Below are 23,213 nucleotides of genomic sequence, written 5' to 3'. Positions count from 1 at the left end.
GAGCAATTAAAGCACTATAACTTTATTTTTGTTGGTATTGTTGAAGTGAGATTTATTAAAATTATTACTTTTTTGGTTATCGTCTTTGAATAATATTTTTACAAAGTGGACTATTATTTTTTTTTTTTCTTTGTTTGCAAGTATTTCTCTTTACATCATCTTTAATTTATCAATTGAAAGTCAAAATTCCCCCTGTGGACAAATAAAGTTCTATCTATCTAAAGAAATGTACAGTTTAAAATTTACATGTAGCTACATGTAATCATTTTCAATTTGGAAAATATGGTCTTAATCAGTTGCTCATTTTTATGAATTGTAACTGAAATCCAATTGCATTTTGCATTTAGCAGATTTGAAATAGCTCAGTATGAAGAGAAATTAGCATTATAGAATTTGCTTTGCAGCTTTAAATAAAATCAAAATGGATCACCTGGATCCCCATTTAGGGATTATGAAACCGTTAGACTTGAACCCCTTGATGACGCACTGATGTATATTTATACTACCATAAGGGTGAAGTGGTCTGAATAGTGACAAAGCAAATGGTACAATGGTAAGAAGCTAAGATGCCCAGAATAACAGTACGAATAACACCATAGTCTGAGAAACAGACATCTCCACCACCATGTAGTCAGGGGCTGTTCTTTGTACACTCATTCTTTCGAATGTAAAGACATTTGAATTTCACTTGCATACTTAAGTTTTTTTTTAATCTTTGTGTTTACTTTGTTGTTTTCTTTACTATTCAGTAATACAGCCCCAATTCCAAAAAAGATGGAACACTGTGCAAAATGTAAATAACAACAACAACAGCAACATTTATTTATATAGCACATTTTCATACAAAAAGTAGCTCAAAGTGCTTTACATAATGAAGAAAAGAAAAATAAAAGACAAAATAAGAAATTAAAATAAGACAACATTAGTTAACATAGAAAAGGAGTAAGGTCCGATGGCCAGGATGGACAGAAAAAACTCCAGACGGCTGGAGAAAAAAAAATTAAATCTGCAGGGGTTCCAGGCCACAGGACCACCCAGTCCCCTCTGGGCATTCTACCTAACATAAATGAAATAGTCCTCTTTGTAGTTACGGTTCTCACGGAGTCACTTGATGTTGATGGTCATACAGACTTCTAGGTTTTAATCCATCCATCATTGTTGGAACATCACAGTGCTTTGAGTGGATGTTGGTGGCGCAAGCCACCACCAAAAGAATACCGGAAAAGGAAACAGAAGAGAGAGTAGAGGTTAGTATGGATTTTAGAGCCACCATGAATAGTTATTATAATGAGTTAGATATACAGAGTATCAGTATTTTGATTACAGTGAAGTTATGAGAAGGCCATGTTAAAATGTGTTTTTAGCAGTTTTTTAAAGTGCTCCACTGTATTAGCCTATAAAATAAAAACAGAATACAATGATTTGCAAATCTTATAAACTCATAAGCTATTCACAATTGAACATAGAAAACATTTCATATGTTTAAACTAAGAAAATTTACCATTTTAAGAATATAATAAGGACATTTTGAATTTGATGGCAGCAACACGTCTCAAATAAGTTGGGACAGGGCCATTTTTACCACTGTGTAGTATCCCTCCTTTTAACAACAATCAGTAAATGTCTGGGAACTGAGGAGACCAGTTGCTGTACCTTTGGGAGATGAATGTTGTCCCATCCTTGTCTGATATAGGATTCTAGTCGCTCAACAGTCCTGGGTCATCTTTATTGTATTTTTCACTTTATTAGGCACCAAATGTTTTCAATTGGTGAAAGGTCTAGACTGCAAGCGGGGCCAGTTCAGCACACGGACTCTTCCACTAACAAAGCAATGCTGTTGTAATAGATGCAGTATGCGGTTTAACTTTGTCCTGCTGAAATATGCAGATGTTGTCTGGATGGACAGTGCTTCTAATTGCACTAATGCATCCATCTCAGAGATGCAGAATTTTGAAGTGAGCGCTAATAACAAGCTGGATGTTTTCCAAAAAGAATTTCAAATTTTGATTTTTCAGACCACTAAACACTTTTTCACTTTGCCTCAGTCCATTTTAAATGAGCTTTGGATCATTCTCACATTTGGCTTCTTCTTTGCCTGATAGAACTTTAATTTGAATTTGTAGATGACATGGCGAACTGTGTTCACAGGCACTGAGTTCTGGAAGTGTTCCTGGGCCATCAATGTTTTCTATGACAGAATCATGCCTGTTTTTAATGCAGTGCCGTCTGAGGACCCGAAGATTACGGGCATCCAATATTGATTTTTTCGCCTTGTTCCTTCCACACAGAGATTTCTCCAGATTCTCAGAATCTTTTGATGGTATTACATACTATCGATGAGATATTGAAAATCTTCACAATTTTATATTGAGGAACATTATTCTGAAATTGTTCCACAATTTGTAGACAGTTTTTTGCACATTGGTGAACCTCTGACTGACCTGTTGCCAATTAACCTAGTAAGTTGCAAATTGTACCTCCAAATGTTCCTTTTTTAGTACGCTTACTTTTCCAGCCCTTTCTTGCCCCTATCCCAAGTTTGAGATGAATTTGAATTTGATGTATTTTTCAGAATTTGAATTTGATGTATTTTTCATGAAATAGTAAAATGTCTCACTTTCAACATTTGATATATTTTATATGTATATTGTGAATTAAATATGGGTTTAGAAGATTTGCAAATCATTGCATTCTGTTTTAATTTACAATTTACACAGTGCCCCAGATTTTTTGGAACTGGTTTTGTAAAATCAATTGCAGATCTTTCAGGATCTGCTTTTTTCAGATTCTGAAGTCTATTGGGAAATAGTAGGAAGGGCATAGGTTTTAATATTCATCTCAATCTTCATTGAGTAAGGTGTTTATTTTACATGTGATGTTCCCTAAAATATATACTATCTTAAATAAAATAATGCATTTTTAATTACTAAATGCAAGTATAGTAGGTTTTTATATATGTGCTTTTTTAACCTATTGCTGCTGTGTGTATCGGCTACTACAGCTATACTGTGTGTATCTATAAAATTTAATTGTATATTCCATGGTAATTTAAAGTAATTGTAAGTGACAAAGCAACTTGTGCCATATTTAGCATCAATGGATTGTCAGCTTTAAGCACTAAAATTAGCTGTGATGCTTGTAATTGCCCAAATGTGTTAACAGTCACTGCGTTTCTTTTCAGAGTCCTTACTGGAAAGAGGCTCAAAATATCCTCAAGCTGGTAGTTTCTCGTTCTGCAAGTCTAGTTGTCCCAGATGAGGTACATCGCTCATACAGTGGAGATTCTACAGGCTCTCCAGAAATTGCTTTTACAAGAATCTTCAGTTCCTCAAAGGAGCTCCCTGGAAAGACTCTTGACTTTCATTTTGATCTAACAGAGGTAAACTGCCTTTCATCAGATTTTATTCTAATTTCATTCACATCTCTGTCACTTGTAGTGGATGTCAAACAAAAATTGATTCTTGTACATAGCAATTGTGATTCATTCATTAAAGGAAAATATGTCTTCAGTTTTCTTAGATTGTATAGGTTTTGCATTGTTTATATTTCTGTACATTACATATTTATATTCTGTACGTTCTGTATATTATTTGAATCTTCAGATTAAAACAGACAGGTTATATTAAACAGCAAGGGCTCAGTTTTATGAACTGAAATTACTGTGAAAAAATAGCTATAACCCTTTTGAGTAAAAGATTTATTTGTTGGATGTTATGATAACTGGATTTTTTGTGGTGGGGGACAGATTAGTCCATATTTATAAACAAACAACTGCAAAAGAAAAGTTAGTTTGTTTTATTATTTAACTTTTAATTTCATGAAGTTAATACTGCATAGTAGATTTATTCATTAAATACTTCACAAATGCTACCTTTTAAGATGAATGGATTAAGTGAATAGGCAAAAAATTAATAATATTATGTATCTGTCAGCTAGGGTTGCCAAGTTTCCAAAATTTCAAACTTTGATAAGATATTAGGAAAAGTATTGAAATTTCCATTTTTAGCAATAAAAAATGTATTTAAATAAATCACAGTTCTGTTTGCAATAAAATTGTAGTCATTCCATGCAAATTGTAGTACCTGCGGTTTTCAGAGATGTTTCTAATAGCATTTTTATCTTGAGAGTTTTTGTGGAATACTAAGAATGCAAACCCAAAGTTACATTGTTTAATGCTAAATATTATTACTACTACTACTACTCCATTTACACTAAAACTCATATGTAATGCTTCACTAACTAAAGACCTGTCACCTTAAACCACTAATGCCTAACCTGCATTTCAATACATATCACTGTGACATTGTTAATAAATTAATGTAGTAGTGGAGAAGTTAGCATTATAACTATAACTACACTGAAGCTTCCTTTTAGAATGTTTGTATGTTTGCAGTTTAATATTATCTCAAGTCATTTTAAAGTTCATTTGTGCATGTTTCTATAAACTGTGCTGAAAATTGTGTACATGTTTTTCCAGACCCCCATTATAGGGCACAAATATGGGGATCAGCATAGTGCTGCTGGTAGGAATGGAAAACCAAAGGTGATAGCTGTAACAAGAAGCACCTCATCAACTTCCTCAGGATCCAACTCCAATGCGTTAGTACCTGTAAGCTGGAAGAGGCCCCAGTTATCACAGGTGAGTTATTCATAGTATTGCTTGCGTTTTTTTTTTTTTGGTTTTTTTTTAGCTTTCTTATTAAAATGTAATAATACTAAACTCTTAATATAAAGTAAAATTTTCAAACAATATATGGCACTCATTGACAATTAAATTGTGTGTTTTAAGTAGGATCTGGACTCATTGCACATTTAAGGCTAAGTTCTTAAATTTTTAAAATTTTCTTATGGTTGTGACCAGCAACTTGTTATAGTACAATGTGTACTATAGGGCTGTCAAATTATAAAAAATTAGGGTGTGAATGCTCAAATTAAAAATAAACATTTCTATATATTTGAAAGTAGGTTAAAAATTCTAAGTACTATTACATGTACATTTGTATTTAGCATGCCTTTTTTTCTCAATTATTATTATTGTTTTTTTTTTTTTCTGGTGTTGAATCTGAAAAGCATGCATCGTTTATGACTTGTGTACTGACACAGCCTTCGTTTGTAAACCATGGCCCATCACAAAAAGTCAGGACACTTCGCTACACTTTATATAAGAGCTATACACAGTCACTCATGATTACTTAAAACATGTTTAATGCTCCCATTACTTTAATTCCTTGCATGCTATACCCTCCTATAGCGCTGCACTCCGCTATGTGCCTTTTTGGTCCTTGGGTGCAAATGACATGCAGTTGGTGCCCTTCAGTTTTTTATAGAAATGCGGAGTCTATTTGTGTTTCATAAATGTAGTTCCTAAATGTACTAAATGTTGCATTATAATGATCCTAAAATATTTCGTACTAATATTTTTTATTTTGCAAGATTCAAAATTATGCTACTAAGAAAAAAAAATACATAGCAAAATTGGAAAACAAATGTGTGAAACTGCCAGATTTAAGTTTTTAGAGATGGGCAGGGGTGTAGTGGTTAAACAATACAAGATTAAACTGTATGGAATTCTGTTCCTATTATTCAGATCATCGAACGTTATTTATTTGGCACGGACATGTCTGCATGCACTTTTTGTGGCATTACACATGTATTTTTTGAGCATGTCCGTGCCAAATAAATAACATTCGACGTTTTGAAGAAATCATTTTATGACACGATTTATCTTTATTTATTTACTTACTTCCTAAAGCCTAAAGTCACAAGTAGTGTGCAGAGGGCATGCTCAAAAATGTGTGTAATGCCACGAAAAGTGCCTGCTGACACTTTAGTATGCAAGCAATGGTATGTGCATTCTTGCTCCGATGTTGAAAGGAGCTGAGTTTACCTCTGTTACAGCGCATCTATGTGAAAATAGCAGTGTCAGATGCGGGGGTGGGGTGTGTTTGGGCTCGTGAACTCGGCTGAGATAATAAAACTGACTAAAAAAAAAAAAAAAAAGCTAACCTTTACAAGTATCATAAATTACACCGGCTGTTACAGACTGAAATCAAATGTATGTTTTTATTCTAAAATAGTAAGACTAAGAGCAGTTTACTTCTCAAAACGGAGTGGTGCAGGATCGAACTCGCAACCTTTTGATTCCCAGTCGGCAGCTGACTCTATTGCGCCAGGAGGCAGTCATAATAAAGGGGTGTTAATGTCGCATGTTAAGGCGGCTTTTTGTTTCTGCAGTTATATTTTTGAATAAAAGCGCAATTGTTGTGTTAGATTTGTATCTTTTGTGAAAGTAATTCTTTGATACTTTAGGCTTCATACATTATATAGTTTATGCCTACATTTTGTCATCTCCTTGTAGAATATAAAAAACGTTTCTGTTTTAACAATGTGTTTACACAGATTACTGTAGAAACGGAACACACATGAAATGCATGTGTTCCAAACAACGATCTATTATTTCCACTCTAAAACTCCACTTCACTCCCAGAAAATCGATCAAGGCATGAGCTGGGAGAAGTTTGTGCACGTTCTTAGTCGGTGGGGGGATGGAATAGCCGGCTACTTGCAGCCTGATTTTTATCAGCACATTTAGATGACAAAAGACGCCGGTGGAGAGCTGTGAACGATTTTAAGAAGCGATTTAAGGTGGGACGGATTTACGAGTTTTTTCGTAGGCTCTGGTAATTCTAGTGTTAAGTGTATTCATGTTCAATTTATTATTCACAGTAACAATGAACATGAAGTTTTTTTATTAATACAAATGCTTTGTGACATTCATCCACAGACACATTATTATATACAAACACAAACCAGTATTCATGAAATGTTTACAGTCCAGAATATCTTCAGAGATATTGCAGGAAATATGGACAAAGAAGGCATTTATGAAAGTAAGTAGAAGAATAAGAATTAGCAGATCACATGAATTAGTAAACTGTTTTGACCAACTAGTAGTAATTCCAAAGACGGTGACGAATTATGAAAAAATTTTCAGAGATGCAGTTCTTATTAGACACGTACCCAATGATACTGATTGATGTGATGGCAAGTTTTCACTCTTATGGCTCAATCTGATGAAGGTACTACACTTCACTGCCTACCACCTTCTCACTTTCAAAAAAGAACACACAAAACACAGAAGACATTCACATCTCCTTTTTTTCCCCCCATTGCTTCTAATACCAATCAACAATGGGATTCATTTTGGGCTTGCACATTATACTGAGAAATATTCTTAAAGGGCTGGGCTCAGCAATTCAACACAGTTACCTGTAAAGTTCACACCATGAACATTGCCTTAAGACCAAAATTATGCATACATGAAAGCACAACGATAACAGAAAGTTACAGTATAACTATGTGAATGGCTGCCAACACTGTGTTTAGCAAGTCGACAGGTTATATCCTCCCCATACTGTGTGATGCTGGTGACAGAGCACATATCTTCCTTTTCAATTCAGAAGTTATTTCTTTACAATTTTAGTATATGTTAATTTGGTACATGACATGGCTTTCTAAAATGAAGCATGTTTTATAAATTTCAAAAAATGACTGGCCTGCTCTTGCATTTTGTAATGGAGCTAAAGGGTAGCAGGGACCCAATGTGAAAAAAGAGTGTTAAAACTAACCAAATACATCCACTTTGAAGTAGCTAAGTTTTCGATTTAAGAAAATGTGTTCTGCATTTCTGAGGCAAGCTAGTGACAAAAATAGTAAACCAGAAATAATAAATTATATCACACATTCTTGGTAGTTCTAGGTACTGTTTTCACCATGTATAGATAAGTTTTTTTCTTACCTGTCTGCTTGGAGTGGTCATTTATAAGTGAAATTATAACAACCCACCCCCTTCTTGCCAAGCTATATTCTGCTTATTATCATATTTTTTTGTTCTACAATTCTGTTTCTTCAATGGTTATGTTCTGTCATGGCCTTTAAAAACAGATAGATGTGTGCTCAAACCATGACTTGTTTCTTCTTAAATAGCACCTACTTTCCATCTGTTACGTTCTGTGTTGTTATTTCACATAGCCTACAGAGCAAGATTTACACCAAATAGCAGTCTGGTGGTGAAGAGAAATGAACAGATTACACTGCATAATATTTTTAATAAACGTGTTAGGTTTTTGAAAGAGCCACACCAACTGCACTTCACTCTTTCCATGGCATTTTCTGTGCAGTCATGATATAAAAACAATACTCAAAATAAAAAGACAAGAGTGTGCAATAGAATCCAACCACAATGAAACGCCACAAACCACTTATCTATTTTTTTAACACATGGTAAGTTACTCTTACTGAGACTATGGAATTAAAAGAACTAGGGGTAATGTTTTTAAGTGAATAAACTTACTGATGCTCCGAGATACCAGTCAATCCATAAACACATAGAGAGAACATTCAAACTCCCTTCAGATCCAGGCACAGTGAAGTAGGAATGATATCTGTGCACTACCACTCTGCCTGTGTGAATAGCTCTAACTAAATGCTAACCTGATTAAAGCTAAATGTTTGTCTCTAAATTCTGTTCAATTCTTATCCTGCTTATCCTCGGAGTAAGCTGATGGCATACTACAAGCTTGCTCAAACCTTCTGCTAGACCACTGAAGCAGCTGCCTGCATTATTATATGAACGACAACAGGCAATATCTTTGTGAAATAAAAAATAAGCTTCCGTATGAAGAATATGAGCAGTTGTGTGACTTTTTTCAGTTATTGTCTAGTTGCCTACAGAACAGAGACTATAATCCACATCTGGGTATCAACATTCAATAATATCAATAGTGGTGGTTTCCAAGGTGAATCCACACCCCTGGCCCTGAAAGGTTGCCGCTGAAGACGACCAGAAGCGAGGTGAAGCACATATCCTTTTTTTTTTTAACTCTAGAATAAATATTCATAATACCGGGGAACCTTAAATTCCCTCACATCTCGGCAGCATCTTTATTTTGTAAATGTGCCAATCAGCACTGGCAGCAAGCAGCCTGCTAACTCATCCACCACACATGTGTGTTCCATGTCTAGAACAATCTGTGTAAATGTAGGATAACAAGAAATGTGAGGCAAGAAATATTGAGCCCATAACTAAAACAGAAACTGTTATAGTATGTGTGGCACTTCCAATATCTATGCAAAAGGACGAAGGTCCAAGTCTTTAGAGTCCTGGTGCTTCCTGTCTTGCTATATGGTTGCGACACATGGATGCTTTCCAGTGACCTGAGACAAAGACTGGACTCTTTTGATACTGTGTCTGTCCAGAAAATCCTTGGGTACTGTTGTTTTGACTTTGTGTTGAATGAGCAGTTGCTCATGGAGTCCCAAATGAGGCACATTGCCTGCATTGTGAGGGAGCATCAGTTACGGCACTACGGCCATGTGGCGCTTTTCCCCAAGGGTGATCCAGCTCGTAATATCCTCATTGTTGGGGACCCAAATGGCTGGATCAGGCCAAAGGGTTGCCCACATAACACCTGGCTGCAGCAGATAAAGGGTCATTTCAAGAGGGTGGGACTGAACCTCGTATCTGACTGGGGGGTTGCCAACCGGGATCCCGAGCTGTTTCGTAGTGTGGTGGGTGCGGCATCGCACTGTACCAGTGCATGCTTCCCAACTTGACTTGAATTGATAGTAGTAATTGACAAAATGTTGATGTGAAGTATATAATGTGTAAAGACTAAAGTCCAAATGTAAAATAAACACTTTCACAAAAGGTATAATAAAACAAGTGCACTTCTATTCAAGAATATTACCTAAGAAAACGTTCAACTTACATGTTACTGGCAATGTGTAAAAACTGAAGCCCAGCTACTAATCGATATAAAGTAAACACATCTGCTTGGCTGGTACAAAGGTGAGAACTGCTGCCTCGTAATCAAGAGGTTGCAGGTTCAGTTCCAGGTACTCCTCGCATTTACCGTTTTGAGTAGTAAGCTTCTGTTATTGTTGTTATTATATATGAAAAACATACATTTGATCTGAGTCTGTAACAGCCAGTGTAATATTTGTAGTGTTTAGCAAGGGATAAAAGCAGACACACAAACACAGCTCAGTCATTTTTTCGTGGTGTCTTGTTGATCAAAAAGACTCCACAGTGTCTGTGGTAGATGTTACTTTTCCTCGCACATGGACATTTTTTTATTCAAGAATCCCAGAATAAACTGAATAAAAAAATCATTCAAATTAAGTTTTATTCAAGAATCCAAGAACAAAACTGAATAAAAAATAATTGTTCAAATGACATGATATGAATGTCCTTATGCAAGGAAAAGTAACATCTGTTACATGTACCATACATTTACACAGGATGTTACAGACTCAAATCAAATGTATGTTTTTGTCATATGATAATAATAATAATAGCAGCTCACTACTCAAAGTGCTAAATACAGAGAAGATACTGAATTTGAATTCATTACCTTGCCGTTGCTAAACGGTAGCTTATCCAGTGTACCATCTACACAGATTCATGAAGAAGCAGCATTACCACAATGACAACTTGTTGAAAATTACATGTTTAAACATACATATGCGAATGTCTTTTATTTCGTACCGACTGATGTTTGGGCTTCAGCAACAAATCAATTGAGCAATTTCTTTTTCTTCAGTTTTATTCTTGGATAAAAAGCATAATTGTTTTGTTAGACCTCTTGTGAAAGTGTTTCATGGATATTTGGGCTTCACACATCCTACACGTTGCACCAAAATGATGTAGTTATTACTGTAACATATGAAAGCATTTTCTATTTTAGCTGTGTGTTCGGCATTTCTTGCCTCCTATTTGCTCTGTCATCACCAGGTAAACACTTCAACACAGACTTGAACTGTGAGGACTGCAGCAGGGCGATGCCTTCATCTGACTGAATGGGGGGTTGGTGGGGAATGTAGCAGGCTGCGTTCTGCTAATCCACACATTTGAAAAACAAAAGTGGGCTATAAGTGCAGTGATAAGAAGCTACAAGCTTCTTGGTATATGTCATGAACATTTTAGGAGGTCAGGGACAACAAGAAAAATTGTAAGCTTCAGGGATTCTAGTGTTAAAATTCCTGAATCCCCCAAAAATGGTCTGCATTTTTTGTCTTGATTCCCATTTAAAAGCACATGGATATGCGGTTTTGAAAAATGGATGTATTTGTTATGTTTTAATGCTTTTTTTTTTTTTGTTTGGACTCCATACCCCCTAGCTCCATTATTACACACAAGAGCAAGCTAGTTATTTTTTGCAATGTATAAAATATGATCCACTATACAATGTAATTTCATATGGCAAATTAATATATACCATGACTGTGAAGAAGGTTTGACTTGCCAGAACTATCGTTTAAATGGTCCGTGAAGAACTCATTGAACTATTGCTGCTTAAAGAGATTTATTTCTGTCTGTAGTTAACTGTTTAAAGGCCAAAGACATCAGCACCAACAGCCTTACCTCTGTTTTGCAAATGATGGTGTAGCGGCCATTATAGGGGTTTGTGACACTGCTGAAGAAATCACTAGAGCGCGGTATATTCTTGTTTCATTGCATGGTTAATCAAGAGGTGCTTAAGGTGATGGTTTTCACTATACGTATTATAACTAATTTCTGACAAAACGATTTCACCACCAGCAATTCTGTGAATTACTCAGTTATGTCACCAATACATATTTTGACATTGTCGTGAACAACAAACTGAGATGGCTGTCCAAATTTGGTGCTGAGAAATTTGGTAGCCTGTTTGAAGCACATGAGTCTTTCTGATGCAAAAAGGGCCTATGAGGAATTTGATGACCCCATCTGGGTGTAGAAGTCTTTAAGTCTTGATCATATCACTTTGCAATAAAATTCCCTACACTTAAACATACAAAACAAGGCAAAATGTAATTGTTTTGCTTTTGGAAGAGGTTTTAACATTTGAGTGCAGATTTTTTTCAATAGTGAACATGGAATGTGGTTTGCTGGATTGGTACAAAGAAAATAAAAAGTAGGATTCAGACATAAAAGCCAAATTGTTCTTCATCTTTAAACTACTTAACACTAGAATTACCAGAGCCTACGAAAAAACTCGTAGATCCGGCCCACCTTAAATCCGTTCGTACCTCTCCGCCATTGTCTTTGTCTTCTAAATGTGCCGATAAAGACAAGCTGCAAGCAGCCAGCTATTCCATCCCCCCACTGACTTAGAACATGCACAAACTTCTCCCAGCTCATGCCTTGATTGATTATCTGGGAGTGAAGTGGAGTTTTAGAGTGGAAATAATAGATTGTTATTTGGAACACACGCATTTCATGTGTGTTCCGTTTCTACGGTAATCTGTGTAAACACATTTTTAAAACAGAAACGTATTTTCATATTTTATTAGTAAATTACAAAATGTAGGCATAAACTATAGAATGTATGAAGCCTGATCCTAATTTAAGCCTTAAATGTTCTTTACAGCAGTTTTTTTTAATACATCATAGGCCCAATTAAATCAGATTTGCACAAGTGTAATAGCACATCAGCTCAACATATGTTACTCTTTGTCTTATGTTTTTTTTTAAATAGATGCAAGAGATTGCATTCATGTTTTGTCTTAAAACTTATACAGTATATCTCTGAAAACAACTTCATGATGTTTAGTAAACATTTTTGTCTTGCAGAGAAGAACACGAGAAAAGTTGATGAATGTCCTTTCTCTGTGTGGACCAGAATCTGGACTTCCCAAGAATCCATCTGTAAGTAGCCTAATTTCTACAGTTAATTATAATATGTCATGCAACTGGATTTGCAACTATGGAAGTGTTCCACAGAAGGCTGGTAAAACTAAATGATTTACTCTTACGGCCTCCAGTTCTCACTAATAGGAACCAAAAGGCATTACCCTCCTTAGTGTTATGTTTAACTCCAGAAAAAGTGCCAAAAACATTAAAATTTTTTCATCAAGAAAAAAGTTACATTTAACATATGCATCAGTGTCTCTATCCATGTCAACGTCTGATGACCAATTCACGTTGTTTTCACTGACGCTTTATTCAACTTGTAAAACTGGTTGAAGGCTCTGCCCCCTTGAGAATATTGTTGAGTTACCATAGAGTGCCAAACAAATAAAAATATTCATGATTTTTTTGCAGCATGATGTTATTTTATCCACTAGATGGTAGCAGGATACTGTTTAGTCTCACACAGAGGATTCCACCCCTCGATGTTTCTGGGCATCAGTATTTGCATATGTCATGCCCATTTAGTCATCCTCTCAACACCGCCTTTAGTTCCACACTGCTGATTGGCGTCTTATAATGTATCAGTGCAAGTTTACCTATTATCATTATTAAATGTTTATGATGTTGTTTACATCGTCAATTCAAGTACAGTATTCCCTTTTTTTTTTTTTTGTCAGTTGTATGTAGTCTCTCGTTAAAATCTGCAGATGTGAATGTACAGTTTATGCAAAGCAGTGCTTGAAGTGAATATACATACAGTAAGTGCCGATATCCTATATGTTACACTGACGTATCAACATGAGGAGCATTTCCCCATTAGGAATTCAAGCACCACTATCTAAAACCGATGTTTCTTTCTGCAGTGCAGTACTGTGATCAAAGAGTGAGGCACGAAAGGGGGGTTGGTTTTGTTTTTGGTTTCCAGTGCTATGACCAATTTTGCTTAAGTTGACTGAGTAGAACATGTAACCAAGATGAGAGCCAGTAGTCAACAAAAAAAAAGAAAAGGTTGCTAACCAAAGAGCTTTGTATTTATTTTCCTTGGTCTTTTTGATCTTTTTGCGTACCATTTCACAATGTGATCATGTGTCTTTTTTTCCTGTCCAGCGCACTGCCCCATCTTTAGTCACCCGTACACCCTATTGGCTAGCAGTGCTATTCATCTGACCTGCCAATTGCTTCTCTAAGCACAGCACGTATACATAGCATAATATTAATACTGTAAATAATAAAAAATAAAAAAATTATTTGCAAATATAAGAGCATCAGTTAATTTTCTTTTTTCTATAACCTCACCAAATTTCAATAAAATCCATCAAAGCACTTTTAAGGTTTTGGGGTATTTCGTTTTTGTGGCTTTTTAATAAAATGGGAAATACTGTTAATGTTGTTAGATGAGTGAGTGAATGAGTCAGTCGTGTTTACATTTTATATTGCATTGAACAGCTATTTTATAATTAGGTATGAGTAGAATTGGTACCATTTTAGCTGTTGGCCAGCCTTGTTTTTGCATGTCATTAGTTACTGAATTTAGTTTAAGTTTAAAATGAAAAAGTATAAAAGTTCAGAATCTTTACATGTTTACTTTTTTTAAAGTAAACAAAAATAATACAGAAACTGATCTGCCTCTGCACTAGAAACACATAGTAATAGTATTCATTTTAAATACTGTAAGTAAATCTCTAATTAATAAATTATTAATAAACTAATAAGTTTAGTTTGAGATGTCAGAAAAGATGTAGAGAAAGCAATTTAACAGAAAGTTAAAGAAAGTCTGCAATATTCTTTCTGTTTCATATAGGTTGTGTTTTCATCTAATGAAGATCTTGATTCAGGAGATCAGCAGGCAAGCCTCATTTCCACCACAGAAGAAGCAATACGAGAAGAGGAGGCAGCAATAGAGGATACCAGTAGTGAGCAACAGTTTGGAGTTTTCAAGGATTTTGACTTTCTTGATGTGGAGTTGGAAGATGCTGAGGTAAGAAGTTTTCATCTGTCCGTTTTTTTTTTTTTTTTATAAAATAGTTTAGGTAATGTATTTATAATCTTGACTAAATACCATTTTTCCTCTTTTACACTGGTGACCCATACAAGAAATTACTATTGTCAGACCAGTACCATACTGAAGGAACATTGTTGTATTTTACCATCTCAAGGCTAAAGTGAACAGGGTGATATTTTATTAAACACTGTTGATAAGACATTGGTAGTTTTTTATAAGAGTAAATACTCGAACCCTCAACAAAAATCATTGCATCTATTGTAATGACTAAAATTTAATTTGTATTCTAGAAATTCAAGTCTGTATAACAATTTTATTTTTAATCCTCACAGAAATTAACCACAAACAAAAGGAAAAATATAAAACACATGAGTGTATCCCTCACACATTCAGCTGCAAATATCACCTGAGTCTGCTCAGAATGCTGGGTTAGTTTAAGTAGCCAGTAGCTTGCAATAACATTCACTGCTAATACAGAGAGAGAGAGTTAGTGTGAAGATGCAATGCACTTCAGGTATATAAGTATTTTTAAAGTGGACAATAAGTACAGTTTCTTCTGTAGTTGAGGAGTGTTGTGCATGTTTTGAATAATGCTGTAATTTAGCAATCTTTTTTTTTTTTCTTTCATTTTAAAGCTATATCATATTCAGAATATACAGATTCTTCTCACTCAGTGAAAAGCAAGGCTAAACGTCCCAGCTAGTTTTGGTACTATTAAAATGATTATATGTAAAACAAGCACCTCCAGATTTTTCAAAATATGGAAAATTTTATTCTTCATGGCTCACTTTTTTTGTACTTTTTATTCTCCGAATATCATATATTTCACATTAAGATACAGGTTTAAAATTATAACTAATGTTTATTATTACTAAGACAGATAGCAAACAATTGAAATGCTAGTCAACAGTTCATCATTTTTGTAAAATGTACAATATTGTACAATATTTAATAATGAATTGGCATAAACTGGTTTAAAAATAGAAATATTGATTGAAAAAATATATGTCATTGGTGATGGGAGGAGTTTATATATAAAAAATGAAAATGTTGCTTTCAATATTTTTTCCTGTAAATTACTCCTTATATCCTGGACTTTTAAATCTCATAAATGCAGTAGAAGTCTTTGTTTTCCAAGTGCACAGCTCTGTAAATATTTTTTAATTTCATCATTATCCCTACAGCCTACTGACTTAGTTATTCACAACCTTATCACCTAGGCATATTATTATGGCTTGGTTCACAGTAATATATATTAGGATTTACAAATAAAAATACAAAAGCACCAACTGCTTTTGAGCAAAGCAAATTTATGATATCCAGTAATTTGTTAAATGAAGAACACAGCATTGTCAGCCTCAGTGTTTAAAAAGTGAGAAATACCAAATTAAACCTGCTAAAAATCTTAAACAGTTGTGTCTTATTTTTATAATAATATGATGTTTGAATTTATAGTCAAATATAGTGAAAAATCCTGTTTTTGATGGAGTTCTAGGCCACTCTGTTTGTTGACAGTGGTTTGGATCAGGCATAATCACTTACTGTGATAAAGTCTTTTAAAAAATATTCCTCACTTTTAGACTATAAAATCAATGATAGTCCACATCATAGTATTTTTTTAATGTATTTTAGATTTTCTAATAAAACTGCTAAAAAAAAAAAAAAACATGTTCTTACAACACTGTAACAGTTACCATTATATATGCAATTTCCCTATTCTTCAAAAATCACCAAATAGACAGATGGGTTTGCATGTTAGAAGCCATAGTCACATAACCGGACTATTCCCTAGCATAAACAAGGGTCATTCAAATTTCAGAATTATCTCTTGAACATATCCTTGTTAATTACTTCACACTGGTTTGTTGTCACTTGATAAGAAAGCATTTTAAATAATTTAGGAAGCACTTAATGTATTTACTGTATAGTATGTATATGTGTACATTAGGTCAAGATTTAGGTTGAGGGTGTAAAAATGTCTGTTCCTTTTTGATGTCATTGTTTTCTGTTTTTTTTTTTCTAATTCACTTGTCTTTTTTTATTTTTTGCTAACCAGGAGCTGCAGGTAAGTTGCAGCCTGGTGAAATTAACGTCATTTTTGTCTTCTTGTGTATGCTCAGTGTATGTGTCGACTTTATAAAACAAGTGTTTCTTTTTGTGTCTTGTGTCTTTCTTTTTTAATTGCTACACTAACATATCCCCTAAAGCCTGGAAATGTGTTTTAGTTTTTCTGCAAAATTCCAACCATTCAAATCAGTGCATTCATGTTACAGAATTTACAGAAGGAGCCCTGGAAACAGAAAATTGCCTTCTAAAGTTGTATCCAATCCAGTAACTAGCATGTATATTTATATCCTTATCTAAATTTGTTCTTATGAGTTGTAAACATGAGAGTTGGATTTGTTATTGCATGGGAAACCAGCCATGCTAGGATGAAGATGTGCTCAAGATAAACGATATACAGCCATATATCATATCAGAAGAAAGGAACATATTACAGAAGTGAGGAGGAGACTTTGTAATCAATATGGGTAATTTTTAGCTTTAGCATGTTTTGGTGCCAGTGGTTTTGTTTTTAAAGTGCATAATGAATCCCAGATGTTATATGATAGAAATTGTATATATTTCTATAATTACTATAGCATGTATTGTAAGTCTGTGATAAATCTTTGCATGTCTTTTTTTTTTTTTTTTTAAAAAAGAGCACAAAAATCTGTGTAGTTTGTGCACCCACCATTTCAGCCATAATTTGTTACAGTAAAACTATTTAGCACCAGACAATTGGTAATGACTGTCGTTAACCTTCCAAAATATTTTATCCATGATCTTCACAGTTTATCATATTCATTCTTTCACACTGCGCTTCCTGTACAGTTGCATAGTGCCACCAACAGCCCATTGTGGTTCTGACCTGGTTCATTCATTTGTAGTTATTTAACTGTTATTTAAATGTCACCTTTCATATCAGGTAAACTGCAAAAGTATCTCAATACTATCTATACATGCATGTCATGAGAATCTCAACCTTGTCATCTTACCATTTACTGATCTGTGTACTTCACACCTCTCAAATTGACCATTATAAACCACAAATCTCCAGTTTTATAAAGGCAGTTAATTATAATGTCACACCAAACTCCAGCAGTGAATTGTGTGTAACTCAGTAACTCTACATTTTAATGCTGTTTCGTAATACAGTGCTATAAACTTCAGTTTGTGCTGAAGAATCCAGTTATCACTCTTACTCTTAAGTCTCAAAACACACTTTTCAAATCAAAGGTAATTGTTGTTTTTTTGAGCAGAGTGGTGGCTCTATGGCTGGTGACCTGCACTAGCACTTGGAAGGTTGATAAGGACCAATAAATGCCAGAAGTGATTCTACTCTGGTGAGCTCTTGAGCAAGTACCTTAACCTGTAATTGCTCCATCCTGGGTATGATGTTAACCTGCATTAAGCTGTGTAAGCAGGTTTTCCAACTTGCAAGGGAAAATCTGGGGGTTGGTGGCAGGATTGGTACTCCAGTGTAAACAAAAAAAAACCTCACACTGTTTCAAATTAGTGTGGTGCTGAGGTGTCAAGTGCACAGTTGCACTTGGGTCCTAATTTGGGATCCTGAGGTGGTTTGTCGTGTGGTGGATGTGGCAACACGCTCTTATCAGTGCTTGCTCCCATCTAGTTTGAAATGGAATCAAATCATTATATTTCAACCCATTTAAATGCACTGAATATTGTAATTATAGTACCTGTTTTATTGTGCGGTATCCTATAGCTCAGGAAAATAAGTACCATTTGCTCTGGTCTTTTATAGATGTACCATTATATTTGTTTACTTTTTAACTGGCTTAATTTGGTGTCGGGTAAGTTGGTTAATGTCTAAAAACTTTACTTTGTAGCACAACTAAATACTTTTGTGTCACAAGAGAAATATATAAACGACCCTTTTTTTAATGAAGCTGGCCCCATTTGTAATAGTTGGACATGTCCACCCCTGATTTATGCTACTTAGTGCAACTTCCATTTGATCTGGACATCTAGAATTTTAGGTTGTTTACCTGGTTTAAGTTGATCAGTTACAGTCACTTCTATCTGAAATTGTTGATTGTAGAAGTGCTTGCAGACACAATTAAAATGTATTAAGACTTGCAGCATTATTTTTATCTGAATCTAGTGCTGAAAATAACATTAAGTATGCAGTACAATCCAGCATTTTTAAGAATAAATACATCTAACTCTGTATACACAATTTTTTTTAATTTCTAGTCCATTTAGAGTAAAATGTGTCTTCTGAATTTATTCTTCAAGCTCTGACTTTAATCATTGATAAAAGCCTCCCTCATATGTCAGTATAACTCCACTGATCACCAGAGGTTAATTCCAATGTCACAATCAAACACCAAACTCCAACAGTGAATTGTGTGTTAAAGTACATTTCTGGATTTTTTTTCCCCATGGCTGCTGCTTTCCCCTCTTAACTAGAACATTTCTGTGATAGCTGTTCTAAGTACCACTAAAATCTGCATACTGTGTAGTGTTACAGATGTTTAACCAAATGGAAGCTTGGAATCAGAGCTAAACACTGTAGATTTATACAAGAGTTGCTGCACTGACAACAGAAAACACCTACAGTGCACACACAACGTGTGAGGGTGCAAAAGTATGTATTTAAGAAAAAGATGAAACCATAAATATTGCCATATGATAACCTTGAGCATGGTACTTAACCTGTCTGGGCAACAACTTAAAATAAAACAGAATTGGTTAAAAGTATTCTGAACTTGTAAATCTCCATACATATTAAACATTAACCACATGTAAAATAATTATAAAATAAAATGTTTTCATCTTGATACTTATGCAGTTGTTTAGCAGATAAGGCTAGTACATTTTCAACTAGTTAGTTCTCCTGTATGGCACAAATTGTATATTAAATTTTAGCCTGAACATTACCTAGTGAATCATTTCACTATCTTTTAAAGGAACTCAAAAGTAGTGTTGTATTTTCCCAGCTTTCCAGTTCTTCATATATCTGCCCTATACTCAATAAGTAACTGAACACGTCATTTGTTACTGAAAGTCATTCTGTGTTCTGTGCTCATTAATATTTAGACCATATTATCTTATTGGCTGTCTCTTATACCTATATGCACTGATGTGTTTTGCTTACAAGACTAATTTACGTCTTGGGACTACTTTATTTTTATACTTCACCTTAACACTACTGAGCTGCTTGATTAGAAGAAGTTATTAAGGTAAAGTTTTTCAAGCTTTTATTTTTTCAGAACAGAAGTTTACTTGGTATGTACAGTAATGATAATGTTTGAAAATGTTTCATTTCACCATCTTAAATGGTGAATTTTTCCTATCAGGGAAAATTTACTGCTAAATGCAAAACTTTCAAAATGTCAAAAACAATCTTGGATTATACTACTGTATACATACTATATATACAGGTATAAGAAGACAGTGTTGTCTTGTACTGTAGCCAAGTGCAAAAATGTCTGAGTTTATATTATTTGAAGGGCCCAGACTAGAATATAATCTAGAGCAAATCTAAATTTGCAGAGAATAATAAATAATTAGTTCTAGTTGAGCGTAAGTATTGTCTTTTTGTATTTAAAGAAAAACAGATGTTGTAGCCTGGTGAAAAGTTTTGTGGTGACAGTTTCAAAACATATTTTAAACATTTTCTTAAATTATCCAGGGTTACTCCTAAGAGGTTTTGGCATTCTGCACAGCTTGGTGTAATAGTTTATTCCACTGTGTATATAATAGTTTGTTCCATTGTGTGTAAGACTAATGGCTGTTATACTTCAGTGGTAGTGGCAGGCATGCTTCTGATTAAGGAGACAAAATCGTCTGCTGTACTTTACCATTTTTTAAAAAGGTGTGAGAATGGATGCAAAATACCATACAACTTATCTGTAGTTTATTCAAGCTACATTTGATATGCAGTCCAAGTCCAATATAAAAACTGAACTTGAAATTTATAGGAGAGTCTTATCACACATTTACAGGCTTTATGTTATCCAGAGCTTCGTACGGAATACAAAAAGTAATGCAGAAAAATGTTGCTTGTTTTACAATTGGTTTGATTGTCAGAAATAAAATTTGTTACATTTTTTTTTCTTTTGCCTCTTTGATGCCATCTGTTTTGTTCAGATAAATGTGTTAACTTTTTGTGCTTCTTTAACTACAGGGTGAAAGCATGGACAACTTTAACTGGGGCGTCCGCAGACGTTCATTAGACAGCATCGACAAGGGAGACACTCCATCTCTGCAGGAGTGCCAGTATTCGGGTAGCACACCAAGCCTGAACCTCACTAACCAGGAGGACACTGATGAGTCATCGGAGGAGGAGGTATTGACTGCTAGCCAGATACTATCCTGCTCACATCTAGTAAGTCATTGTTTTCCTGTCTGGACACATGACCCCTGTCCCTGTTTATGATGTGCCTTTTAGTCATGAATACATTCTGCTAGCTATTTGCTTTTGCATTTATGTGACTTTTTCTGTTTTTCTTTCCTAATTTATCTAAGATTTTTGGGTAAGTTTTGTATTTTTTTCCTTACCCTCCATGCCCTTCCCCACCCCAACCCCTTTTTTCTACTTTCATTTATCTTTAGTGGTCAAACTGTGTGGTCTACACAGCATTACTTTACAGTTGCTAATCTATAAATATACATACATACTGTATACTCTGTATAATGCAGTTGACTGACTGACACACTCACTCATCAACAAAAACACCATTCCCTGTTCAGTTAAAAATTAGAAATTTGGCAGTATGGTACTGTAGGCACTAGGTATCTGCTAAAAAAAGAACATTTTGATATATCTATATTTAGAGGTAAAAACCTCCCATGCAATAGAAAAACTAAAATCCCCCAAATCTTAAAAATGCTTTGACTGATTGTGTGGAAATGTGGTATTTTTATTTATTTTTTTATTTAAGTGCATGCACCATTCTTATTATAAAAGAAAATGGGCACTTGTTTACTTACCAGTTTGTTCCCTGGATGCACACTTTGGGCAGCTATGTATTGTCAAGCTTGGACTTGACAGCGAGGCGTGTGTTTCCATTTGAAAGGTCCTTGGGTGGAAGCATGTGCCGGCTGCCCATTGCTCTTCTGGTGCGACCATGGTGTTTGGAAGATGCTGGGCTACACAGTAACAAATGGCAGTATGACGAACTGTGGTCTCCGGCATATGAGAAAGATGTCATGCAGGAGGCTGCGGTATGTCAGCAAACCAGCATTACTACCAAGTTTTCGAATAGGAGTAGAAAGTAGGCTAAACATTGTTTTTACTGAACAGCAGAATCTTTGTAGTTCATTAAAAAGGGGATTTATATATTTTTTTTTTCAATAAATACACCTTTTCATTTGTTGCGTCAGCTGTGTCTTCCTCCCTTATTCACCACCTGCTAAAGCCTACGATAGAGACACTGGGGTATGATGCTGATTGGTTTGAAATTTGGTGATGTTATATAAAGAAGGAAATTTGCAGACCCTTTTTTTATTTATTAATATTATGCTAACCTGCATGCTCTGATTTGCGCTGACTGGGGGCTTTATGCAAACAAAGGACATAGCAGAAACAACTGATGGGCCACTCATGCAGCACCACTTACCAATAGGGGGGGTGGACGACTGAAAAGGGGCAGTGTCCTGGACAAGAAAAAAAGAGACATGATCACGTTTAATCTCTACAGTCATGTGTGAAATGTAATGAGAAAGATTGGCGTAGCTCAAAGAAAATGCAATTCTTAATGGTTAATGGGTGTACTATAAAGCTTCAGTGGAGGTGCCACATGCAGTGACTGTGAGTGTAGGTGTTGCTTCAGTAGGAGCAAAAAGGGAGTGAGAGAGAAGCCTAGGCGTACGTGGTATCCACTGAACTAAGACAAGCCTGGGTGAACAGCATCAGTTTAAACTTAACAGATCCCCATGAGCTACTCTATTTTAATAAACATTTGCATTCATGGACTTTGAAAGTGGTCCATACCTTGCCCTAGTTTACATTTACATGCATAACTGCTTATGTTGACTGGAAACACACCTCTCCCCAGCTCTCCAAAAATCTCTGCATTTGTAGTCATATCTGCAGTCTTTAAAGGGGGACCACATACAAATGATGAAAAGTATGAGAAGAAATACTTCAGTGAATGACTTAAACATAATGAAAATTGTAACTAATAATGATAATCATATATACTCAGCTTTCAAATTATTCGTACTGATTATATGTTTCATTTCAAATGATGACAATTCCCTGTAAAATTGTGATTTACAGTGACCATCGACAAAAGCCAAGTCACCAGGAAAATGCAGAAATTGATCAAACACAAATTTTTTACTCATGAACAATTCTTATGTTCAAAAGTAAGCAGCTGCAGTGACCTAATATTATTACTTATTGTTTGACTGACACCTTTATGCAAGGTGACTTAGAACATCTGAGATACAATTGGTTATATTACTTTTGTTTTTCCAGTTGCAGTACAGGTAGGTCAGGTGACTTTCTCGTGGCCACAA

General features: G+C 34.9%; 1 protein-coding gene across 1 annotated transcript in view; it reads left to right on the top strand.

Moving 5' to 3' along the window:
• Positions 1-23,213, top strand: part of fryl (furry homolog, like) — a 355,547-nt gene that overhangs the window by 277,465 nt on the left and 54,869 nt on the right. Inside the window, 5 exon segments of the mRNA XM_039751183.1 lie at positions 3,182-3,379; positions 4,478-4,639; positions 12,617-12,691; positions 14,478-14,654; positions 20,875-21,075. Coding sequence (XP_039607117.1) covers positions 3,182-3,379; positions 4,478-4,639; positions 12,617-12,691; positions 14,478-14,654; positions 20,875-21,075 — 813 coding nt within the window.

Source organism: Polypterus senegalus, chromosome 4 (genome assembly GCF_016835505.1).
Source record: "Polypterus senegalus isolate Bchr_013 chromosome 4, ASM1683550v1, whole genome shotgun sequence".
NCBI lineage: Eukaryota > Metazoa > Chordata > Cladistia > Polypteriformes > Polypteridae > Polypterus > Polypterus senegalus.
This window is presented reverse-complemented; position numbering and strand designations above follow the sequence as displayed.